The sequence below is a fragment of the Urocitellus parryii genome, chromosome 6 (genome assembly GCF_045843805.1).
Source record: "Urocitellus parryii isolate mUroPar1 chromosome 6, mUroPar1.hap1, whole genome shotgun sequence".
In the NCBI taxonomy this organism is placed as follows: Eukaryota; Metazoa; Chordata; class Mammalia; order Rodentia; family Sciuridae; genus Urocitellus; species Urocitellus parryii.
Window position 1 is genome coordinate 115,813,199 of NC_135536.1, and position 24,416 is coordinate 115,837,614.

Here is a 24,416-nt window from a genome sequence, read left to right on the forward strand (position 1 = left end):
TGTTCATATCAATTGGGTTCCTTTCTCTTCCTTATCTTGGGCAGCTTCTTTCATCTAACAAAGCCATGGCTGATTTGGGTAAGACATGGAGAGAGTCTTACTCAAGGCAGAGATCAGCAGATGTCAATGAGGGATATACTACAGGCAGATATCCTGGTATGATACATGACCTAAGGGTGAGAAAGACACCAAGAACTGACAAAAGAAGTCATTATTGCATTTCCAGCTTGGCAACTATCCAGCTGGTAGTCTGGATCTCTATCATTCCTGTTCATAAGGAGAGGTAGTCTCTCTACCAGGAAATAGTCTCTAAAAAAACTTTTGGAGACTTTCTATGATCCTCAGCATAAAATCAAGTTCTTTATTATGGCTTGAAAAGTCTGTCATCCCATCCTGATTGTTTACCAAGAGTAACCAAGCAAGTACAGTGAAGGAATAAATGGCCTCAACCCAGAGTGGACTGATTTTCTGGAATCAGAAGAATCTAGAAAGGCAGAATAACCCCAGACTCATTTTTCAAACAAACGTGTAATTTCTACCTGGTAAAACAGGAGCAACTGCTCTCCAAGGATAAGGTGGCAAAAGCTTCCTTCCTCTGTCCCCGGCATCTGAATCTCCCCTTTCTGCATCTTCTGGGTTTGGGCTCCCATTTCTTCCCCTTTCTGAGTTGGGATAACTGAGCTGTTTCTGGGGTTGAACAACTCTGGGCCCCTGACCCAGGGGGTATTTATTAATCAGCTATGAGTAGGACTGACTTCAGGAGTGGGCCCACCATCCCTGACATGGGTGATACCCTGAGGTTCAGCAGACAGGAAAGTTACCTCCTCGGCCCTCACTGGCAGCCGGCTTCACTTGGATCGGACGATTCATCTGAAAGACATTGGACCAACATACCCATTCAGCATAACTGCCTGGTCCTGAGACCCCCATCCTCCCCTGGACTCCTTAAGATCTGAGCCCTAGTGCCTTTGAACTCTACACTCCCCCACTCCTACTAGGATTGTAGATTTTCTCCAAGATCCCTTCCTTAAACCCAGGAATTTAGAAAGTGCGGAGACCTGAAGGGATGAGGGGGAGGAAACTCAGTGGCATGCACCAGGTAGAATGGGGCAAATAAAAAGATTCTTCTGCTTTGCTTTCTGGGCTGGGCTGTGTAAGGCCTGTCTCCATGGCTCCTAGACTCATCTAAGACTTTGAGTAAGAGGAATTGGGTGAGAGGGTTTAATTGAAACTGTACATTTGTGTTTTACATATAAAACTGAGAAAATAATGTTAAATATTATTTAGATTAAACAAGAAGGGGGTTATATTTAGTGCTATCTATGCCCAGCCCTGCCATCTCATGACTGTCTGACTTTAAGTAAGTTTCTCTTTTTCTCAAATTCAATTCATCAAATAAGGAAAACTCTCCCAAGCTTCTGTATCACCATAGTCTCTGAATTCACCTCTCCATCCCCTGCCTGGGTTTCTCTTCTCCTGAAGATGCTGGCGTTCACTAAGTCACCCTCCTCGGCTCTTGCCTGTCTCACTCTTCCTAATTTTCCTGGATAGTCTCATCCACACAGCCTCAGCTACTATCCATACAAGGATGACTCAGAGCTCCGCATCAACAGCCCACATTTTCTCCTGATCCTCAGACCCATTTTCCCAGCTGCTTAATATCCTGCTGGACATCCTGACTAGAAAGGCCCACTGGCATTTTCCACTCGACATACCCAAACCAGAGCTCATCTTTTCACCCAAACCTGATCCTCCATCCAAATCACCCAAGCTCTAAACCTGGAAAGCAGCTTGACTTCTCCATCCATTGCTTTCCCCCCTCCAACCAGTTTTACCTTTTAATTCAAGGGTTCCCTGATTATATAGGTGGTTAAGAATCACCTGGGAACCATATTAGACTCTTAATCTTAGTTAGGGGACTGTATACTCTGAAAAAACTCCTAGGTGATTTTAATATATACCCCCCACATTCCCATCCCCCAACCACCCTAAGTGAATTCATGATTGAATCCCCATCTCACCTTCCTCTCATGGGTGTTGTGGGGATCACATGAGGTAATGGGGATGCAAAAGGTCTTGGTAAACTGCCAAGAGTTGGGTGCGTGGGATGTAAGGAATTATTGTTGGGGGGAAGACAGCTGAGTGCCGGGAGGAAGAACAGCGGCCTTCCAGTTCATGGAGGAAGGGGTACTGATGCCCATCTGGCCTGAGAAGGTGATGATCTGACCCCCTCCCCTCAGGAAATGCACTGCTTCTGCACCAATCAGGGGCCACTCCATCTCCTATCAATGTGCTTGTTGCCGAGACAACAGGCAGCTTCCTGTTACCATAGCCACAAGTGCTACCCAGTAACCATGGTAACGCCCTGGCAGTCACAGTTGAGCAATTTCCTTTGGATCAAATTTGGAGGTAGGAGGGTGGGGAGGACTTATTTAAAAAAAAAAAAAGGAAAGGAAAGGAAAACAGGCCAAGCCTGAACCAGTACAATCCCCCTCCCACCCAGGGCTCTGACACACCCACCCGCTGGTGGTGTAGCACCTGCAGTGTACCAGGCTGTGGGTGGGGGCCGAAACACCGACAGGACTCAGGTTGCAGTCTAGAGGGGATGACAGATCAATCCAAGCAGATCAGGGCGAGCTGGACAGGTCTGGACTGTCCTGGAACAGGGACCAGGAGGACAGGACCCGTCCCTGAGCATGGCCACCTGTGATTGTGGAGGAGAGACCAAGAGACAGAGCCATGGAAAGCAGAGAAACAGGGAGAGATGAAGAAATACAGAAAGATAGAAATTATGAAAGAAAGTAGGAGACAGACCTAGAAAGGGGAAAGGAAAGAGAATAACTGGTGAACATGGGAAGGAAATGAAGGAATGAGGGGGCAGGAAGAGGATGCAGGAGGGGCAGGGGAGAAGCTTGGTAAGGAGGGTAGAAGCCTGGGGTGGAGGGCAGTGAGGGTGAGCAAGACCATCATTATTTTATTAGTTCTTAAATAGATCTTGAGAATTTCTCTCTGGAGCCTAGAGTGATGAGCACATGTGACAGCAGTGGTTTCCATGGCAGCTGCCTCCCAGGCTGGGTTTCCTGGGAGATGGTGCTCACTAGTGCTCTGGGGGATGCCCCTTTCCCTCCTCCCACCCACTTCACCACCCTTTGATGGAGAGTGGGCATTGAGTGGTTCATACACATTCCCTCATGGGTCAGGCAGTGTCCAGTCCTTGAGGCTGGAAGCCTCTCTTCCACACTTAGGCATGCTACCAGCATGTCCTGAACTCTGTGACAAGTCCCAGGTTGGACCCTTCAGGGGAAACAATGTTGACCTAGATGAGGACCCTCTCCTCATTGGCTCATAGAGAGGAAGATAATATCATTTCCGGAGAACCTATCATGTGTCAGGCCCTTTTTCAAGCACTTTACATACATTGTCTCCAAATTCTTTCAACTGTACAGTAAAATAATACCATTGTCCCCATGTTGCAGATGAGAAAACTGAGGCTGAGGGACATTAAATAACTTGTCTGAGATCACATGATTGAGTAAGTAGTAGAGCTGATATTTTCTCCCAGTTTTGTATCTGACAGGGAAGTCCAGGATTTTTATATTGTGCTTCTCAACTCCATTCTTAAGTCAGGAACACAAATAATGAGGCATAGAGGGACTAGGGCCTTGACACATTGCAAGGTGAAGAGCTGTGGACTAGGCCGACTCCAGCTGGAGAGGCTGACACGACTCAGGAAGAGCTCCTTGAGGAAGAAGTTTTTGACATGAGTCTTACAGGCCTAGGGTCACTGGCCATGTGGAGATAATTGGAGAGGTAGGTTGACAGCTGAGCATTCTAGCTGGCTGGAATATGGGCTGCAAGTCTATAGGAGCAAGTTTCTGACATTAGTACAGACAAAGCCAGGGTAGGGCAAATTGCTTTTGAGTCAGATATGGATTTAAATCCTGGGTACATCACTGGCAACTTCTTCAAGTTCTCTGAGCCTCAGTTTCCCCATTTGTAAAAAAGGGATCATGGTCCTGTCCTTCAGGATTGTGGTGAAAATGATGATGGCTAGATATTAGTAGGTACATCAGATATGATTAGTTTTGTTCATTTATCTGCCTCTTAGGAGGGTGTGTGTGTGTGTGTGTGTGTGTGTGTGTATGTGTGTGTGTGTGTGTGTTAAAGGAAATTGAAATCCACTCAGGGGCTGGGGCAGGGCGGGCTGTGAAAAACATATCAAAGACTTTTGATTGTGTTGTATTTCAAAGGCAATAAATATCCAGGGAGGACTTTAAGTAGGGAAATGATTTTGTCAATTTTGTCTTATGGAGCATCCCATAGTTGTCACTATACAGAGAAAGATTTGGAAAGGAAGCTCGAAATAGGAAGATCAACAATACAGGTAGAAGGTGAGGGGACTTGGACCAGGGTAGAAGTAAATGGACAAATTATATAGTTATATAGTTGTTTTGGATGTGGGACAAGGGGAAATAGAAAATACTGTCTGACTCAGGTTTATGGCTCAGGAATTGGGGAAGTTGGCTGTTTGGGAGTTTGGAGGTGCAGAGAAGTCCCAAGGAGGTAAGCCCAGGAGGATGAATACATAGTAGTACTCCCCAGGGCTTTAAACCCCAGTCCCCATAGAACAATGGTTGTGGAGGAAATCCAGGATTCTGTGTGTAACTAGAAGAGAAAGAGAATTGCCCACATGAGCTTCCTGGGCAACCCTAACCTGCCTTTCTTTCTGCCATCATCAGGGGAGGGATCTGGGAGTTAGTGAGGTAATTGGGATTCCCCTTTGAGGAAAAGAGGGCATTAGCTCCTCAGCCAAGAACTTGCTGTGTGACTTCAGATGAGCTCTTTCCCTAGCTGGACACCTATTCCCTTTAGAGTTTCTCAGGTGAAGAGCCCTTGGCTTCTTCAGGTCCCTGAAGGAGAAATCAAGGCATAGAGGAGAGAACAATCTATTGTAGGCAATGGAAGGGGAAGGTCATGGGTGGCACAGATGTGCACAAGGTCCTGGTGCTTCTGATCCAGAAATCAGAAGGGAAAACAAGACCCTACCCCAACTCACTGCTTGGTTTTTCTAAAATTTCTGCCTTTGTGCTCCACATTGCCCACTTCAGCTCTTCTGATTTTTTTGTACCACTACCAACTATTCCTTCTCCACTCAACATTTGTACCCTCAGTGCTCCTTCTTCCCATAAAATAGAGTTTATCACAAATTCCCCAGAGAAGGGACCATTGCTGAGTCTGGGAGATGTGCCATGAGATGCAAGAAAGAGTGGATCAAAAACAAACACAAATTTCATCACCTTTTGCACTCCTTTCTTCCTCACCCACTCCTCTAATTCAATCTGCTATCTGGTCGTATTGGTCCTACTATCTCTAAGGATGTCTTATATAGCTTTAAAGTCCATGCTGTCCTCCACATTCCTCCCTATTCCCAGTTCTATGCCAGCCTACATCATCATTAGCCTATGCTCAAGTGACATTATCTGAAAAGGTCATCCTGCTTCCAGTATTACTCCTTCTTCAACTCAACCTTCGCACTGTAGCTAGAGAAATCTTTTAAAAATCAGTCCCTAACTCTTCCCTGCTTAAATTCACCTATTGTTCCCTATTGTAAGCCTCCTGATAAAGCCCAAGATCTTTGATTGACTGTCAAAACTCATTCCCAATATTCTCCACAATACTCTTCACAGGTAGTCTCAATCCCCTTTGCTGAACATCTTCCTGCCCATTCTCATATTATTCTCAACACTTCTTTGTCTTTTAGGTCTTTAGACCCTCAAACATAATGAAACATGGTCATGATTCAGCTCAGATAGCCTCTCCTCTGCAAAGTTGCTCTTTCCTCTCCACTCCTGATGCCTCTTTTACATGTCTAACGTAAACCCTAATGAGACATGTTGAGTTATTCCTGGGCTCCTTGAAAGCAAAGCCTTCCCTGAGTGATTGCATGCACATACAGTGCCTTTGTATAAATTACTAAAATCACTCCCCAACCAGGGGAATAAGTAAGAAAAATTGTTCCCCTTTTTCTGGGTGGATACAGCCTTGCAATAATAATATGTATGGTTTGGCCAATAGACTATGGCTGAATTTTAGTTTACATTTTTCCTCTCCACCCAAGTTATTTAGTGCAGAGCACAATCTGTAAAAGCAAATGTACTCCCCTACTCAGTTATGTCTACCTCTTGCACAGTGTTTGAGGAATAGGTACCCCAAAGAAGGGATACCATAGGCAGAGAGACCGATGAATAAGGGGGCACTCTTGGAATCCCAGAAAGTAGGAATGAAGTTGGCCTCACTCTCTTTGGGTTGAAGCCTAAAGTGAGACTTTAGAAGTAGCTCAAGCTTTATGGGGCAGATGCTACCCAAGATGGGGCCAAGTGTGACATATCACTAAGGTTTGACAGAAGTCCTGGGTAGGGAACCAAGCTTTGATAGGTGTTGGAAGTTGGCAGTGGGAAAGTGGAGGGGAGCAAAAAGGAGGTCTCAGTTGAGCAGACCCCATGAAATCACCCTGAAGATCCAGGCTTTCTCTTTGGGGATTGACCCAGCTTTTCCTCTTTCCATGTGGATAATTATGCCTGACTCCAGCAAAAACTCAGATTGATGCCTTATCTTTGCTTCTCCAGCAGATGGCAGCTGTGCCCAGGACCCAGTGCCTCTAGGGAGCTGGGCACTCATTTCTTTCTTAAGCTGGTGGGCCTGAATCCAGGTGACTGCTGCCAGTTGCTGCTGCCCCTGACAGGCTGGGAGGAAAGACTGATAACAGTGGACCTTGCTAGGGCTGGCCAACATAGCCATTGATTTTCACTTAGGAGAATAATTAAATATTAATTTTCACTTTGTTAAGTGGAGAGGGGAATGAATAAAGCCAATACTGGCAGAACCAGAGGAAGCTGAGGCACACTAGAGGCCAGCAGATGGAAGGGTGTGAGAGGATGTCCCCAGTTGCCATCCTCTCAATAACCCTGTCTACCACTAGGTTGACTCTTGTAACAGTGCAGAAGTTACGTGAATGAGTTCTGGAATCAAACTAACTTCTCAAATCCCAGATCTTCCCATTAGTAGCTACAAGACCTTGGGCAAGTCACTTGATCTTTAAGATTCAGTTTTCTTTTTTTGTGTGTGAAATGGGGATGCCAATAATAATACCTTCTTCATAGAGGATTACATGACTTAGAACATATAAACTACCATGAACACCCATATCAATAACTGTTAGTTATTAATATTTTGTTTTCTTCCCCAGCAGTTCTCCCAGTGTTTTCAGACTTCACAGCCCTTATCTCAGTTGCTCTCATCTTTATAGTGCTCCAGGCACCTCTGACCTAGTGGAGCACTGTGGCTTCTTGATAAATTTTGTTTATTTGTTTGTTTGTTTCTACCAGGGATAGAAACCAGGGGCACTTAACCACTGAGCAACATCCTCAGTCTTTTTTTTATATTTTATTTCGAAACAGGGTCTTGCTGAGTTGCTGAGGCTGGCTTTGAACTCTTGATTCTCCTGCCTCAGCCTCCTGAGCTGCTGGGATTACAGGCATGTGCCACTACGCCTATCTGTTGAGAAGATTTTTATCCAAAAGTTCATCTTACTATTTTTTTTGTGTGTGTGTGTGTGTGCACGAGCTTCACATTGACTTTTAGGGTAAAATCCAAATCCCTTAGCCTGGCACCCAAAGTTTCCTCTTCAATTGTTGCCTTCTGCAGATCTCTCCAGCTTAGTTCATACTCCTGTGGAACCTCCCCCATGGTCCCACTCCATTTCACACCCACCTATTCCTTCTCTCTCTGAACATATCATATATATATATGGTCCACTTTGCTTTTTTCCAGTGATGTTAGTTTGTCTTGCTGACTCTCAGTTCTAGCAGCAGAAGTCATTTGCTCCCATGGTTAGATACAATGATGACTTCTCCGATTTCAACTAATGCTGCTGTTACTATTAGAGCTATACTAACACCAGTTAACCTATATTGAGTGCTTATTTTCTGCCAAGAATTATGCTAAGCACTTAGCTCACATAACCATTATAACCCTATGAGTTACAGGTAAAGAAACTTAGGCATAGCAGTAGACATTTGCCCAAGGTCACAGGACAGGGCCTGGATCCACACTATATTTGTCTGACTCCACAGCCTACATACAGAGCATTGGTGATGGTGTTGGGTTGGTGTTACTTGGCACTAAGTCCCCAAGAGTCAGATTGCTTCAGTTACTAAGATTAGTTCTAGGAGAGTCAGCAAGACAAACTGATCAACAGCTTGATCAGTTCTTGGCAAAGCTTGTTCCATTGTTGGACAGCTTCAGTTCACAGAAGTGACTTCATTAAACTGAGCTGATGCTAGTATCTGTTTCTTATACTCCCTGATCTGATCCTAATGTCTGGGACACCTGTAGAAAACCAAATCCCTCTTCAGAATTTCTCTTTGGGGATTGACCCAGCTTTTCCTCTTTCCATGTGGACAGTCATGCCTGACTGAAATTTTTTTTTTAATTTTTAGATCTTTATTTATTTATTTTTACGTGGTACTGAGGATCAAACCCAGTGTCTCATATGTATGAGGCAAGTGCTTTACCACTGAGCCACAACTCCAGCCCATTATTGAAATTTTAATCTGCACTTGCTAAGCCTCAATTTTTTCTCACTATAGTCCAGTGTATAGGGTGTTAGTACTCACTCCTGACAATGAGGAAACTGAAGTTCAAGATTATAAGTAAATGGAAGAGTTGAGATCAAAATCTAGGTCTGTAAAGCTTGAAAACCAATATTCTTGGGCTGGGGATGTGGCTCAAGCGGTAGCGTGCTCGCCTGGCATGAGTGTGGCCCGGGTTCGATCCTCAGCACCACATACAAAGAAAGATGTTATGTCCACCGAAAACTAAAAAAAATAAATATTAAAATTCTCTCTCTCTCTTAAAAAATACATATAGCATATTTTAAAAAAGAAAACCAATATTGTTAATTATTGTGTTGTGATGCCCCCTATTAAAGTCCCCATTAGATCCTATCTTCTCCATTTCATATCCCAAATTCCTTCAAAATATCACCCCGTGGACCATGTATATCATGGGGTGATAGTTTATGCCTTCACTTTATCCAGGTCTCTTTCTGGTAAGATAATAACCCTCTTAACTTTGAGACCTAGAATGGACATAAGTCCCAGGTTTGGCCTGCCCATGGCATTTGAACAGTACTCTTGTTCTAGCCATACTACTCATGGGACAAGAGAAAACGAGGCTTAGCAGGATGACTTGATCTTGGTAACCCATGCTGGCTCTAAATGGTTACTTCTTATTTCTACCATATGGGCAGTAGATTCCACTTTGCTATTTTAAAACAAATTTTACTTGTTCTTTTTAATTATACATGACAGTAGGATGTATTTTCATATATCATATATACATGGTCCATTTTAGTTTTGTCCAGTGATTATTCATTAGCCAAGAGCAGACCAGATGTGATTGGTACCTATAAGCCTAGCTGCCTATAGAATCAGATCTCCCCTAACTTTAGCCAAGAGTTTGAAGTGTGGAGCAAGGACAATCAGGGTGAGTCAAGGCATCCCTAAAAACCATTGAAGAAAGAGGACCAGAGGGAAGTACTATCAGGGATCCTAGAACTGGAGAAAATGAGGTAATAGCCTAGCAGATCCTCTCTCCCATGTAACTATATACATGTTCACTCCAATGACAAAGAACACTCAAAGCCATGATTTTGGCCAGTGTGAACAATTTCTAGTTTAGCCCACAATATTGATTCTTCTCATAAGAGGTGCGGTGGAATACTTGACCCAAGGATCTTGAGCCCATTTTCTATCCAGAAGAATGGGTATTTAACACAGAACTTGCAGTTGTTCATGGCATAGGTAAGCCCTCTCTTAGAAAGAAGATTCTGCTTCTAGTCTTTTGTCCCAAATCAGTTCCACCTGCTGGTTTGGCATGCATATAGGGCACTGTCCCCAGCTGAGGTGATTTCCACCCCCCAAATCTTGGTGAACTTACCCCAGGCAGGGTCTTTTGCTCGTGCAGTGCACTCTGGGCCTTGAGAGCAGAGTCCCGGGCGCAGTAGGTGAGGAAGGCACAGCCTGAGGAGGAAGAGGCTGGCTCAGGTTGTTTCCTAAAACCCCCAAATACTCTTGTTGGAAACACCCCATTAATTCAACAAACTTAAGGCCATTCTCCTTTTAACAAGAACACTACTTCTGAGTAGACTTTTCTGCCTTCCACTTTCTTTGAAAGGAGGGTCCTCATATGCCTGGGGACTGATATCTCTGACTCCTTATCATTTGCTCCTGCCCTCCGGCCCAGGGAACATATGTACCCACACGCTGTCACATGCTCATACAATCCCACAGCTCCCCTCCCCACTCCAGCTGTAAGTCTGTTGGGGTTAAACCTCCATAAGCAGCTTTGCCTTCATCTTTAACCCAGACTCCCCTTTCTTTTTTGATACAGGCTCACCGAGTCTCCTAGAATCAGCCTCAATTTCTTCCCAACTCAGTTTCAGATGAGAGGAGGCAGAAAAGGAAGAGCAGGGTTGAGGCTAAGCCTAGGACCTCCCTCTACTAAACTTGAAGCTGGGGAATGGGTTAATTTGAGGCTTGGAAGATGTTTCTAGTTTAAGGGCTTTATGTAAGTGGGAGCTTTCAGGGACCCTCTAATCCTATCCAAGAGCTTGATCTCTCAACTCTCCCAGGGCTTCAAGATAGGGCCTCTCAAAGGGTTACTGTACACCAAATCTGACTCCTCTAAAAGGGTTAAGAGATATGGGGAAGGGAAAGTCTGGAATGAGGCAAAGGAACAAGCCTACCCCTCTTTCTCTTTTTTTTTTTTTTTTCAATAGTCTATTAAGAAGCACTGATGCAGACAGCTTTTCCTTTTAAACATTCATGAGCACTCATTCATTCAGAAAATACTGACAGGGGGGGGCTGGGGTTGTGGCTCAGCAGTAGAATGCTCGCCTAGCATATGCAAGATTCTGGGTTCGATCCTCAGCACCACATAAAAATAAATAAATAAATAAATAAAATAAAGGTATTGTGTTCAACTACAACTAAAAAATAAATACTAAAAAATTTTAAAAAGAAAATACTGAATACTTACTCATTATGGTAGAGTATTTTGATGGATTAGGGGAGAGAGAGGCAACACGATAGATACATTCCCTTCTTTCATGTGGATTAGACAACAAATTATGAGGGACAACTGAGCCCAAAGGGTTAGAGAATGTCTCAAAGAAGACACTGAGTCCTCAAGAACAAGAACATTGAGTTCTTGAACCAAGCGCAAGTGATAAGAGGCTGGTGATTATTTCAGGCAGAGGGAAAGCATATATGAAGTATCAGCCAAGCATTTAGAGTGTTGGGGAAATGGACAAGAGGCTAATATGGTTAGGGGCTGGTGAATGGGGATATGGCTAGTGAGATATGCAAGAATCAGGTCACATATAGCTTTACAGGCCTCAATCAGATTTTGAACTTTTTCTGAGTGCAATGGAGAACAACTAAAGGGTCTTAGTGATATGATAAGATCTGTGTGTGTTGTGTGTGTGTGTTTAAAAAAAGCCTTTTGAGTATAGGAAGGAGAGGGGCTGAAGGAAGAGAAAGTGGATGTGGGAAGCCATTAGGAGCTTAATGTAGTTTCCCATTTAGTCCTCAGTAGACTAGAAAAGTCAATGGGAACATTTTCTTCTGTGGAGCTCTTTCCTTAAGATGGGTGAGTTATCTGCCATTCAAAGTATCTCCAGAGAACTCCTGGCCAGGCTCTTATAGCATCAGTGGGGAAACTGAAACCCAGAGAATGTGTCAGTAGGAGGGCAGCATTTGGAATTTCCTTTCTTCTTCTTCCTTTTTTCCCCTCTTCTCTCTCTCTCTCTCTCTCTCTCTCTCTCTCTCTCTCTCTCTCTCTGTATTGGGAACTAAACTAGACCTCACACATGCCAGGCAAGCACTCTACCACTGAGCTACATCACCAAACCAGCATTTGGAATTTTCTAACTCTCATACTGGGGTTGTTTTCAAGACACTATGGCTGCCTCCATCGGTATCCAGCCATCAAGAGGAAAATGAGTCACTTTAGCTTTCAGACGTCACTGTCACTGTGGAGAAGGTATAGAAAATGTTGACTTGGAGACCCTCCATGATCACCTTGTAAGGCAACACTTGCCTTGGAAAGATGCAAGTTTGTTGGAAATAAATTGACAAATACCCGATTCCTCTTACATCACTACTCCATCTTCTGCCACAAAACCATATCATCTGATGTCGGAATCAGGTGTGGGGAGGGGAAAGCTGTCTGAAAGGTTCAGGGGCTCAGCTGCCACTTAATGGAGCCTATGGACTACCTAGAATAGAAGGAAGAAGAATGGAAGGGTAGTAATCCAGAGAAGTATAGCTTGTGTGTGTGTGTGTGGGGGGGGGGACCAGAAAGAATTAAAGCTAAATGGGGCAAGAGAGAATGAGGAAACAGTTCAGAGACTCTAATAATGTTTGAGAGAGAAGAATGAGAATTAAAGGTATTCTATACACTTCCTTTATTATAAAGATAGCCTACAAAGATTAGCTTTGTACTTACATGCTGAAATCAATATCCAGAAAAATAAGAAAATAAGTTAATGTAAGTAGAAAGACAGACAGACAGACAGACAATTAAGCTACATCATAAGGAGTCTGGATGGTGTGACATTGTCCTTTTATGGACTCTTTAACATAACCCCAACCCAAAGGGTGGAAGCTGTACCCCCACCCAGATGACAGTCCTGGCCTTCTGTAGGCATTTTCCTGAAGCCCCTACATTAGTGTGCCAAGGAACCCCCAAGGTCTTTCAAGTGAAAAGAGGTGGCAATCTGATTCCAGCTCTCAACCCCTAGGAATTTACTTTTAGTTGTTAACCAAGGCCCACCACTCCTCTCTTAGGAATTTCATGAAGGACAGTTGGTGATCCTTCACCATCAAAACCTTGAAACCACAAACTGTTTCTCCTCAAATTCTCTCTCCTTTTCCCTGTCAATGAATGGCACATGACTCTGGCTCTGTTACTAGGGCCCAGCCTGGACAGACTTTTCTGCATGTAAACAAGCCTCCTCCCTCTCTCTACAGGAAAAAAGGGGTGTGGCCATACAGGACCATGGTGCTTCTGTCTTTTTAGCAAGGGCAAGGAGAAGATTTCCCCTTCTTCCTCTTCAGCCTCACCCACCTTAAGAGTGCTCTGATCTGGGACTAACCTGTGAGAGAAGGAAAGCAGTAGGCCATCAAGAGGATTGGGAAGGAGAAAAGAAGAGTAAAGAAAGGGAGATTAAAGGAAGGTAGAAGTGTGGATTCACCTAAGGGGAAACCTAAGATAAAGGGGACACAGGGTGGTAGCATTCCCAGCTGAGGTCAGGGTTGTGGACTCAAATTAGAAAAGATAGAGTGTTGGGATTCTGACAAAGGTTAGGAGAGATTGATATTATTGTCAAACATTGAGAGGGGGTGGCATTTGGAACTGAGAGCCTCCTGGGAAATAAATTGGATTCTGTGAGTTAGACAAGCCTGGGTCCTGAAGAAGGGAAGAGTTTGGGTTCAAAGGGAAGAAGGGAAGAGTTTGACAATCTAAGAGTCAAATGAAGGCTCTGGGGGTTGGTTGGAGTTGGAGGCCAGAGGAGGGATGCAAGTCTAAGATATGTGAGTGGTTAGGCCTGAGTGATGTGGCACCCAGTGGAGGGGTAAGGAATGCTTGGGCTCAGGTTTCATAAGATCGTGTGTAATTCAAGAGCTAGACGATGGAATAAGTTTCCAAATTCCAGGATTTGGGATATCTGATGGGAGCACTGGTGAAGAGGTTCAACTGAAAGGCAGGGACTATTGGGATATGATAGGCAAAGGGTAGGAATTTGGAGGTAAATGTGAAGAACATGTTAGCGGACCAGAGTGATGATCAGTGGGAGGATGCCCCAGGGAAAATTCTTGGTTGGGGTTTCTGTGATCTAGGGAGGGGACAGGGCTTAGGTGGGGCAGGTAATGGAGTGGTGTTGTACTGGCTCTAGGTAGGGTTAGGGTTGGGGCTGAGGTTGGGACTGGGGTTGGGCTGGACTGCACTCTAATTGGATTGGGTCTGGGCTGGTCAGGGCTGGACTGGGTTGGGCTGGGCTGGGCTGGGCTGAGCTGACCCCGCGCACCTTTGTGGAGGCCGGTGAGCCGGTCCTTCAGCACCGTCAGCTCGTAGATGCGGCCGAACTCCTCGAACAGCGGCTTGAGGTCCTGCTCGTCCAAGCCCCGCGGGATCTGCCCCACGAAGAGCTTGATGGCGTCGTGGTCCTTCATGGGCACCGCGGGACCTGGGTTTAGCCCGCTCATGCCGACGCCGCTGTCCGCGGTGCTGAAACCAAGGCGCGGGCCGGGGCCGGCGGCCGGCGCAGACCCTCCGGGCGCCGCGGCCATATCCCCGCCCAGTCCGCCCTCCGGCCGGTCCCACCGGTCCCGACTGTCCCGCCGTCCCCTCCCTGGACCGGTGGCGAGGGCCAGGGGGGAGGGGGCGGGGCCCGGGTGGTGAGGGAGGGGGGCTGCCCAGGGGGCGGGGTCCGGCTGGAGGGGCGTAGAAGGGGTGGAGCGGGTTGAAAGGGGGCGGGGCCGGGGCGGGGCGGGCCGGAGCCGAGGCGGCGGGACGCTGGGGTCTAGCTTGAGGTCCCAGCGCCGCGCTTTCTGGGCTCCGGCCCGAGCTCCCGGAGCCAAGCCCCGAGCCCCAGCCCCCGTGCTTGGTGACGTCAGGCAGCTGGCTGCTGAGTCTACGCAAATGATTTGCATAATGAGGAAGCAGAGGCCAATCAGAGTGGGAGTTGACCAGGCTCTGCCAGGGGCGGGAGGGGCGGCCGGGCTCACGCGCTGCTGCTCGCTATGGCAACAGGACCCTCTGATGCCCTGTATGTGTCGAGAATGTGCGGGCGTGGCCGTGGATGGCGCGTGTGCGCCTTGGACCGCATGAGAGGGAAGTAGCTTCGTCATGCGTGGTGGTATCTGCGAGAGTCAGAGCTAATCCCCTCCTCACACACAGGCAAATGCAGGCACACACACCTCCAAAAGCTGGAGCCTTTTCTGCGGAGGTAGATGGGGATTCCTCTTCTCTTTGCCCACTACCTAAGCCAGTCCCACTGAGCAGATCCCGTCCCTCCCCATTACACATCTCTCTGATGTCTTCAACTATTTCCTTACTGCCGAGCTTCAAACGCACCCGTTTCCCCTGAATCCTAAAAAGAAAAGGAAGACTTTTTAAAGAAGAAAGAAAGAAAAAGAAACCCCCAAACATTCTTTGAACAGTGATTTCCTTCTCCAAAGAGTGAGAAAACTTATATTACCCTTATTTTTTAAGCACACGTTACTAACGCACCGGGTACCCGGTTCATTCCAATTTTGTGAGCTCGGGAGTGTTATCCCCCTTTTCCGGAAAAGGATGCTGAGATTTTAAGTGTCAAGGAGGTTAGTGCCAGACCCGCCCCTAACATTTGCTGGGCCTAAAGCAAGGAGCATATGGAAATAGACGTATCGCGTGTTTAAATATTTAAAAGCTATAAATCAAATTGCAATTTGTTACTATTGTATTTATGGATTTTATGTTTGCCTTTTATTTTAACAAATACACGTTCATAAAAACAAAAATGATATGTAAAGCTGTGTTTATTTTATTACGACAGAAGGTTGGGAAAATACCAGAACCAATGGATTTTTATTACTCTTGTACATGATTAGGTATTTTCTTGATGGGCCAGTGATTTGGACAAAGTAGCAGTAGTTTATAAATTATATATTTGTTCCGCAAAAGTCTTCTCTTTCAGTAGAAGTGCTAATTATATTGTTTTTTAAAAGTATTTATTTTTTAGTTGGACACAATCTTTAGTTTATTTTTATGTGGTGCTGAGGATGGAACCCAGTGCCTTGCGCAGGCCAGGCGAGTGTGCTACCACTTGAACCACATCCCCAGCCCTAATTTTATTGTTTTAATAGATTTAGCACAACATGTGATCATTGCTTCAAGAAATGCCCAAGAGCATCAGTAACAATCGGAATCATCAAAAAATTTCTTAAACCAACATTCAAATTCAGAAATCATAATTTTTAAAAAATATTTTTCTCTCTTAATAGAAAATTTCTCCTTATAATTAGTTGATTATAAAATGGGTAACCAGAACATTTTACTTTCATGTATTTTTAAAATTTCCCTGAGATTTTCTCTTTGACCTATGGGGTTTTTTTGTTTTGTTTTGTTTACAAATGTGTTCTATAGTTTCCAGATGTTTAGAGATTTTCCTGTTCTATTTCTGTTATTGATTTCTAGTTTGAGTCTACTGCTCTTTTCTTTTATACCATTCAGTTCTTTTCCATTTGTTGAGGTCTCTTTTGTTGCCTACAGAATATGATCTATTTTGGAAAATGTTTTGTTGATTAGATTATTGAAAAGAATGTGTGGGGCTGGGGGTGTGGCTCAAGCGGTGGCGCACTCGCCTGGCATGCATTGGCCTGGGTTCGAGCCTCAGCACCACATACAAACAAAGATGTTGGGTCCGCTGAAAACTAAAACTAAATATTAAAAAGATTCTCTCTCTCTCTCTCTCTTAAAAAAAAGTGTGGTGTTGACTCTGCTATTGCTGGGTTGAGTGTTTGGGGTATTTCTTGGTTTGGTTTGGGGGATTTTTTGGGGGGGGTACTGGGGATTGAACCCAGGGGCCTTAACCAATGAGCCACATTCCCAGCCCTTTTTTATATCTTATTTAGAGATTTAGAGACACGGGTCTCACTGATTTGCTTTTGACCTCACTAAGTTGCTGAGGCTGGCTTTGAACTTGTGATACTCCTGCCTCAACCTCCTGAGTCACTGGGATTACAGGTGTGCACCACTGTGCCCAGCTGTTTATTTTTTGAGATGGGGTTTAGGTTTCCCAGGCTGATCTCATGCAACCCTCCTACCTCAAACTTTCCAAGGGTTGTGACTACAGGCACATGGTAAAGTGTCTCTATGTACCATTTACAGTCTGTTAGTTAATGGTGTACAGTTCTATGTGTTGCTGGTTTATGTCTAGTTGTTTTATCAATTATTGAGAGAAAGTTGTTTACATCTCCAATTATAATTGTAGATTTGTCTATTTCCCCATTTGGTTTTATTAGGTTTTGCATCATATATTTTGTGACTCCATTTTGGGGGTATATACATGTAAAATTGTGTCTTATTAGTTGATGGACCCTTTTACCATTATGTGCCACATTTTCTGTTGGTAAACTTATTGCTCCAAGAGCTACTTTATCTGATATTAAAACATAGGCGCTTATGCTTTCTTTTAATTAATGTTTGAAAAATATATCTTTTTCTGATCTTTTGCTTTGAACCAAACTATGTAACTGTGTGTGTGTGTGTGTATAAATAATTTTTTTCAGTGCTGAGGATTAAACCTATGGTCTCATGCATGATACTCTACCATTGAGCTATATGCTCAGTCTCACAGTTATAATTAAAGTAACTTACAAATATCATATAGCTGGGTCTTTTATTCACCCCACTATAACAATCTTTGTTTTAGTTGATATATTTAGGCCACTTACATTTAATTATCAATATTTTAGGGCTGTGTCTGACATTTAATTTTTCATTTTCTTTTTGTTCTCTTTTCTGATTCCTCTCTCCTGCCTTCCTGGAGTAACTTGTATATACATGGCTTATTGTAGTCTACTTCCATTAATATTTTATCAGTTTGAGTAAAGTGTAGAAACCTTACATACATGTAAGTCCCTTTCATCTCCCCCATTTATGTTTTAAATATTTCCTCTACATACTTTTAGAACCACATCAGGAAATGTTATTGAAACACCATTTGTTAAAACCTCAGGGAAGAATTAGTCTGTTATATTTCCTCATGTTTTTCCTCTTTTCATTGTTCTTTCCTCCTTTCCAGTAGTCCAAAATTCCTTCATCCTTTCATATTCTTTGCATTTTAAGAATTTCTTTTAGTTATCCTTTTAGAGTTGTTCTGTTGGTGATAGATTCTCTAAATTTTCCTTTGTCTGAGAATGTCTTGATTTCCCTTCATTTCTGAAGGATACTTTTGCTGAATATTGAATTTTAACTTGACAGTTCTTTTTTCTCTTTTTTTATAGCTTTATTTTATTCATTTATTTTTAATGTGAAGCTGAGGATTGAACCCAGGGCCTCATGCATACTAGGCAAGTGCTCTAACTGCTGAGCCACAACACCAGCCTCTTGAAAATGTGCCACTTCCTTCTGACTTTCCTAGTATGATAAGAAATCTGCTGTCATTCAAATTGCTTTCCTCTTATAGTCAGATGACATCTCTTTCTCAATTCTATCTTTGTCTTTAGCTTTAAGAAGTTTGATTATTATGTGTCCTATTGTGCATATTTTTGGTTCTATCCTGTTTGGTTTCACTATGCTTCTTTAATCTGTAGAGTTATGTCTTTTGCTAAATATTGATAGTTTCAGCCATTATTTTTTCAAGTACTTGTATGGGCCTATGCTTTTTCTCCTTTCTCTCTAAGACTATGCAAACAGTAATGTTAGATCTTTTGTGTTAATATTGCAGGTCCCTGAGACTATTAATTTCTTGGGGGAGTGGGTACCAGGTATTGAATCCAGGGGCACTTAACCACTAAGCCACATTCCCAGCCTCCTGAGCTGCTGGGATTATAGGCTTGTGCCACCACGCCCATCCTTTGTTCATTTTTTAAGTCTATTTTCTCTCTGTTATTTGGATTGGAAAAATTATATTGTTCTATCTTCAAAATCACAGATTGTTTTCTTTGGCATCTAATGCTGAGCTCATCCATTGAGTTTTCCATTTTGTTGTATTTTTTCAGTTCTAAAATTCCCATTTGCGGCTGAGGTTTGTAGACTCAATGGTAGAGCACTTGCCTAGCATATGGGACACCCTGGGTTTCATGCCTAGCACCATGAATTATAATTATGTTTATATTTTATCTGTGTATGTCCACTTGCAACAGCATCATTTATTAAATAGAATCTACATCAATTTCTTTGTTAAAGCCCAGTATATTTCTGGACTCTCTGTTCTGTTCCATTGATCTATCCCTCTGTACTTTCACCTAACACTAAACTATCTTGATTATTGTAACTTTATAATAAAACTCAAAGTTGAATGTTGTCAGTCCTCCAACTTTGTTCTTCTTTGATACCATGTTGGATAGTCTGGGTCTTCTGCCTTTCTATAAAAACTTTTAGAATCCCCTTGTCAATACCCATAAAATAGCTTTCTGGTATTGCACTGAATCTATGACCATATTAGAAAATAACTGATAGCTTATCAATGTTAACTCTTCCTATCCACAAATATGGAATGCCTCTCCATTTATTTAGATCTTATTTAATTTCTTCATCCTAGGTTGGGCTCTTCTTTCCTTCCTAAATATTTCTCTCTACTCTTTTTCTTGCTCACATGTTTTCTGAAGAAAAGTACAATGTAATTCTTGTCCTTGATCCTCTATAGGTAATGTCATATTTCCTTTGACTTTGTTTCAAGATTTTGTCTTTGACTATCTGCAGTTTCATATACATCTGAGGATAAATGAGACCAATAAGAAAAATGTATTGGCTGTTTGTCAACTCTATTTCACATTGCAAATGTTTCCCTACTTGAGAATTGACTTTGATATTCTTGGCCCTTTGTTATTCCACTTACTTTAAAGTCAGCTTCAAGTTCCAAAATTAAACAATAAAATTGGATTTTAATTGGAATCACATTGAATCTACAGATTAATTTAAAATCCTGATAATATTGAGTCATCAAGAACATTCTACATCTGGGTCTTCTTATATCTTTCCAAAAGTTTAATAACTTTCTCCATAAAGTTCTTATACATCTTTTAATAGGTTTATTCCTGGGATCATATAATTGTTCACTTTTTTTTTTAACCAGGGATTGAGCTAAGTGGTGCTTTTTAATATTTTATTTAGAACCAGGGTCTTGCTAAGTTGCTTAGGGCCTTGCTTTTCTGTTGTTGTTGTTGTTGTAGAGGCTGGCTTTGAACTCACAATCCTCCTGCCTCAGCTCCCAAACTGCTGGGATTACAGGCATGTGCCACCACACCTGGCTTAGTTTTCTACTTCTGTTACAAGAGGCATGCTGTTGTTTATCTAGACTGCTATAACTCAAACATTTGAATATATATGTGGAAATATATAATATGAGGCAATGTTATCTTTTTGCCTAAGCCAGCTTATTTCCTTGCAATTAATACATGTAGACTATTAGGAAGTTATTATGGAGAGCTCTAGAGACATCATTTTTTTTCCCCTAGTAAGTGCTACTTATTCAGTGGTCTAACAGACATGGTTTGAGCAACAAAGGCAGGCTTTGGTGGCGTGTCAGGTTTTAAGGACAGTGACCTTTTTAGTCCCATCCCGGGAAGGATGCCATTACTGATGTAGCTGCTGTGAATGGAGAAAGAAGACTACAGATGAATTTATGGGTGTCCTCTGATATAGTGAACTTTCACCCCCATAGGGTGGGCATGTATCCTCCATAGATCATAGTAAGGAGACATATCATCTTGAAGGAGTGATTTGGACAATGCGTTCATTTTGAAAAATTAAAAAACGTAAAATAAGTCTGGAAGGTTTGAAGCAGATATGTCTGTCAGGATCCAGAGGAAGTTGATAAGCCTAAACAAAGACAGTGGCAATGTCTGGAAATGGAAAGAGTAAATGAATTTAAGAGTTATGGATATAGAGTGAGCACATCTTGGTGACAGTTGTGATAGAAAGAAATTAAAGACAATTCTTTGATTCAGCTGTAATAGCTACTGGAATAGTGATGGAGGGTTGGGTAGGAAGCTATAAAAGAGAAATTCTGCCTAGGACATGAACTTAAAGTTTGTGTTGGACATTAAGGTAAAATGAAGTAGATATTGGCTACCAGCAGTTCAGATGATTGATGGATGGATGGATAGATATAGGTAGGTAGATAGGTAGACACAGATGACAGAGAGGGCTGAAGATTTGTCCAAGTATAAATGAGATTGCATAGAAGAAAAAAGACAAATCCTTAAAGGCTTGAATAGTTGTGGGATGCGGGTTTGCTGAGGAGAACACTTAGTGAAGAACGGTTTTACAGAAGTCTGGCAAGGAAGAATTTCAAAGGAGAAATCAAAATCCGAAAAGTCCAAGGAAAGGACATATAATGTGTTATTAAGAGATGCCCCTTGCTTTAGCAAAATATAGGTTATTGCTGGCCTAGGTGAGAGAGGCCCTGCAGGGTCCTGAGGCCTGAATGGGAAGTGGAGAAATGGAGACAAACCTTTTTTAAAATTTTTTTTCTAGTTGTAAATGGACACAATACCTTTGTTTATTTATTTTTATGTGGTGCTGACTGAGGCTTGAACCCAAAGCCTCATACTTGCAAGGCAAGCACTCTACTACGGAGCCACAACCCCAGCCCCCAGTAGACAAACTTGGAAAAAAATTTTTTTTAGTTGTAGGATGACACAATACCTTTATTTTATTTATTTTTATGTGGTGCTGAGGATCAAAAACCAGTGCCTCACACATACAAGGCAAGCATTCCTCAAATGAGATACAACCTCAGCCTCTGGAGATGAACTTTTGATTATTTCAGGCAACTTAAATGAGGAAAACAGTTAAGGTTTTAATTTTATTCATTTAAAAGATGGGGGAGAAAATGGACTTGAGCCTAGATACAGCAGAGTACCCTGGCTTTACGGGTACATCTGTATATGGTGTTGGCGCATGAAAACATCTGGTGTGAAGTGGGGCAGCAGCCCATGGATGCCAGCTCTAGAAGGTAATTAGCTAGTTGAGCCTGGAGCTGTATTCTCAGAGTACAAATCCTGTCTCAGGGTAGTTGTGTAACCATAAACTACAGTCACTCAACCTTCCTACATCCATTCCCTTATCTGTCAGATGAGGATAATATTGATACCTACCTCATCAGTTGGAATGAGATAAGTTAACATCCACTGTTGTATTTTTCAGTACTGGGGATGTCTTGCGCTCTACCATTGAGCTGCACCCCCAGCCCCCAAACCACTATTTGTAGTGCTTGTAACAGTGCCTGACATGCAGACTCCTAAAAGTGACAAAGCACTTTTATTCCCCTAGCTGGATCTCCACATACATTGCCATTTAGAATTCTGACTTACATGAGACTACATAAACATCAGCAGTTTTCTCTGAATTTCTACATTCAAAGATCCTGTTTCATAATAGATTATCCAGATACCTGGCCACATGCTCTGTCTTATATACTCCAGAGGAGCAAGCAGTCGAACAGAGAACCCCTTCCCACCCATACCTGGCTGGCAGCAGCTCTGACTCCTCTCAAACACCCTTTTTAAAAAATATATACTTTTAGTTGTCAGTGGACTTTTATTTTTATTTATTTATTTATATGTGGTGCTGAGAATCGAACCCAGTTCCTCACACATGCCAGGCAAGTGCTCCATCACTGAACTATAACCCTAGACCTCACACACCCTTTTTTGAGTGACTTTCATAACCTCCCTTTCTAATTTGCTATAAAGTGATTCATAAAGAATTTACTAACAGTGAAGAAAAATCACACCTAAGTATCAGGTACTCCAGAGAAAATGAGATTTAATTCTGGAAAGGAGTTATTTTGGGGGAAGGAAATAGGACTGAGAAGGGGGACTATGTAGGCTTCAACTTTTTACAAATACAATCCAGAAACAAATAAGATTACTGAGATATGCTAGAGTTCAGTGGTTATACTGTATATTATTTGATCCTCTACATTTTTCTGTTTGAACCTTTTAAAATAATTTAAAAATAAGACTATTTGCGGGCTTAAGGAAGATATAACATGGATGTGATTAGAGCTCAATGATTACTGTAAAGAAAAGGCAAGTTCATTTACATTGTTTATTTAAAAAAATCAGATTGAAAAATTAGAAACACACCCATGGACTGCTTCAAAAAAGATTTCTAGAAACAACTAAGACAATTATGAAGAGGTATGTTTATGTATGTCCTATATGTATGTACATATAAGTATACACATATACACATATATAGCATGTGTATATACAGAGTGAATAGTAATGAAGAAATTCAACAAGTACACATTTCATTAAAATTAGTTAATATGTATTTATTTACATGTTGTACTTATGTTATACTATATAATAGTATAGGAAAGGATACTAATTTTCAACCTTTCAGAGTTTATTGATAAAGGAAAAATACAGATTTATTTTAATAAACAAAGCACCTAATTCTTGCTTATTTTCTTTTTTTCCAAATATCTTTACTTCATTTATTTATTTTTATGTGGTGCTGGGGATGGAACCCAGTGCCTCGCATGTGCTAGGCAAGTGCTCTACTGCTGAGCCAAAACCTCAGCCCATCTTGCTTATTTTCTTAGTGGAAAAAAAATGACACATACTTGTCATGCCCTGTATTGATTAAGCTTATCAAAGCTATTAACAAAACTCTGGACATTAAAAATGCTAGGAGTGTTGCCATAAGCATATGCCTCTACATCAATAAAACATAAATTCAGTCTAAATCCTTCATTTCACCCTTTCCCAGCATCACTTCAGCTTTCCTCCTATCCCTGCAGTCCTAGAAGTCTGGGGGCAATGACAGAGCGTAGCTAATGCTAAGGTGACACCCGTGCTCCCTAAATCCTGATAGCCTATCCCTAAAGGAATCTACTGACATACCCCTGAAGACATCAGTAACACCACTCTGGATCAGAGTCCTGGAAGGGATAATATGTGGCACAAAGCCTCAACTCCTACCAAGGAGGGAGGGGTACAAATGGTCTCCATCTGCTCCCTTACTTTGTTCCTTGGGGCCCACTTTGCCTCCTTAATAGAGTCAGGAGAGCAGGGGCTGGGTGAGGACTGTTCCCAGGATGACTGCAGCCAGGGAACCATCTGGGCACTTTCCTGCCCCCAGGTGGTGCACAGAGAACACTAGCAAGCCCAAGTATTCTAGGCCTGTACAGATGGGACATTAAGTGCACAACCCAAGTGAGGAGAGGTGAGATGGGGAAACACTGATTTGTGTATTGAAGAGACTGGATGCTCTCTGTGGATCACTGATTCTGACCTGTGGAGAGTTCAAGATATAATGATGATCTTCAGGTTAATGGACCAGAGAGACAATGGTGGAGGTGGGGGTACAGCATGCTCCTCCCCCCACTGATAGTCTTGACCAATATTTTTTTTAATGGTAAACATAACAATAAAGAAAATGTTTACAATCAGACTAAGAAAGCCCAGAACCTTTGTACTGTAACTTGATATTTTTATGATTTTTTTCATTGACTTAAAACTGACAACATAGTATCTGCTCATTTTATTGAACATTATTCCAAAAAAATAGGAGCACTATAGTTATAATCAGGAGAGAAGCAGGGGGATTTGAAGAGTAGCAGCGTTTCT

The 24,416-nt window shown here is 42.5% G+C and overlaps 1 protein-coding gene across 24 annotated transcripts in view; it reads right to left on the reverse strand.

Moving 5' to 3' along the window:
• The window catches only part of Celf6 (CUGBP Elav-like family member 6), a 29,105-nt gene extending 14,691 nt beyond the window's left edge, over positions 1–14,414 (reverse strand). For 17 of the 24 annotated variants that reach the window (XM_026387696.2, XM_026387680.2, XM_026387691.2 and 14 more), the window contains exons 1-3: positions 14,153–14,297; positions 10,000–10,082; positions 822–870 (exon numbers count right to left, since the gene is read on the reverse strand). In XM_026387696.2, coding sequence (XP_026243481.2) covers positions 822–870; positions 10,000–10,082; positions 14,153–14,297 — 277 coding nt within the window. Of the gene's footprint in view, positions 1–821; positions 871–9,999; positions 10,083–14,152 lie in introns of all 24 variants that reach the window. The other 7 variants (XM_077800029.1, XM_077800032.1, XM_077800031.1 and 4 more) reach the window with 1 other exon arrangement.
• Between the last annotated feature and the right edge of the window lie 10,002 nt (positions 14,415–24,416).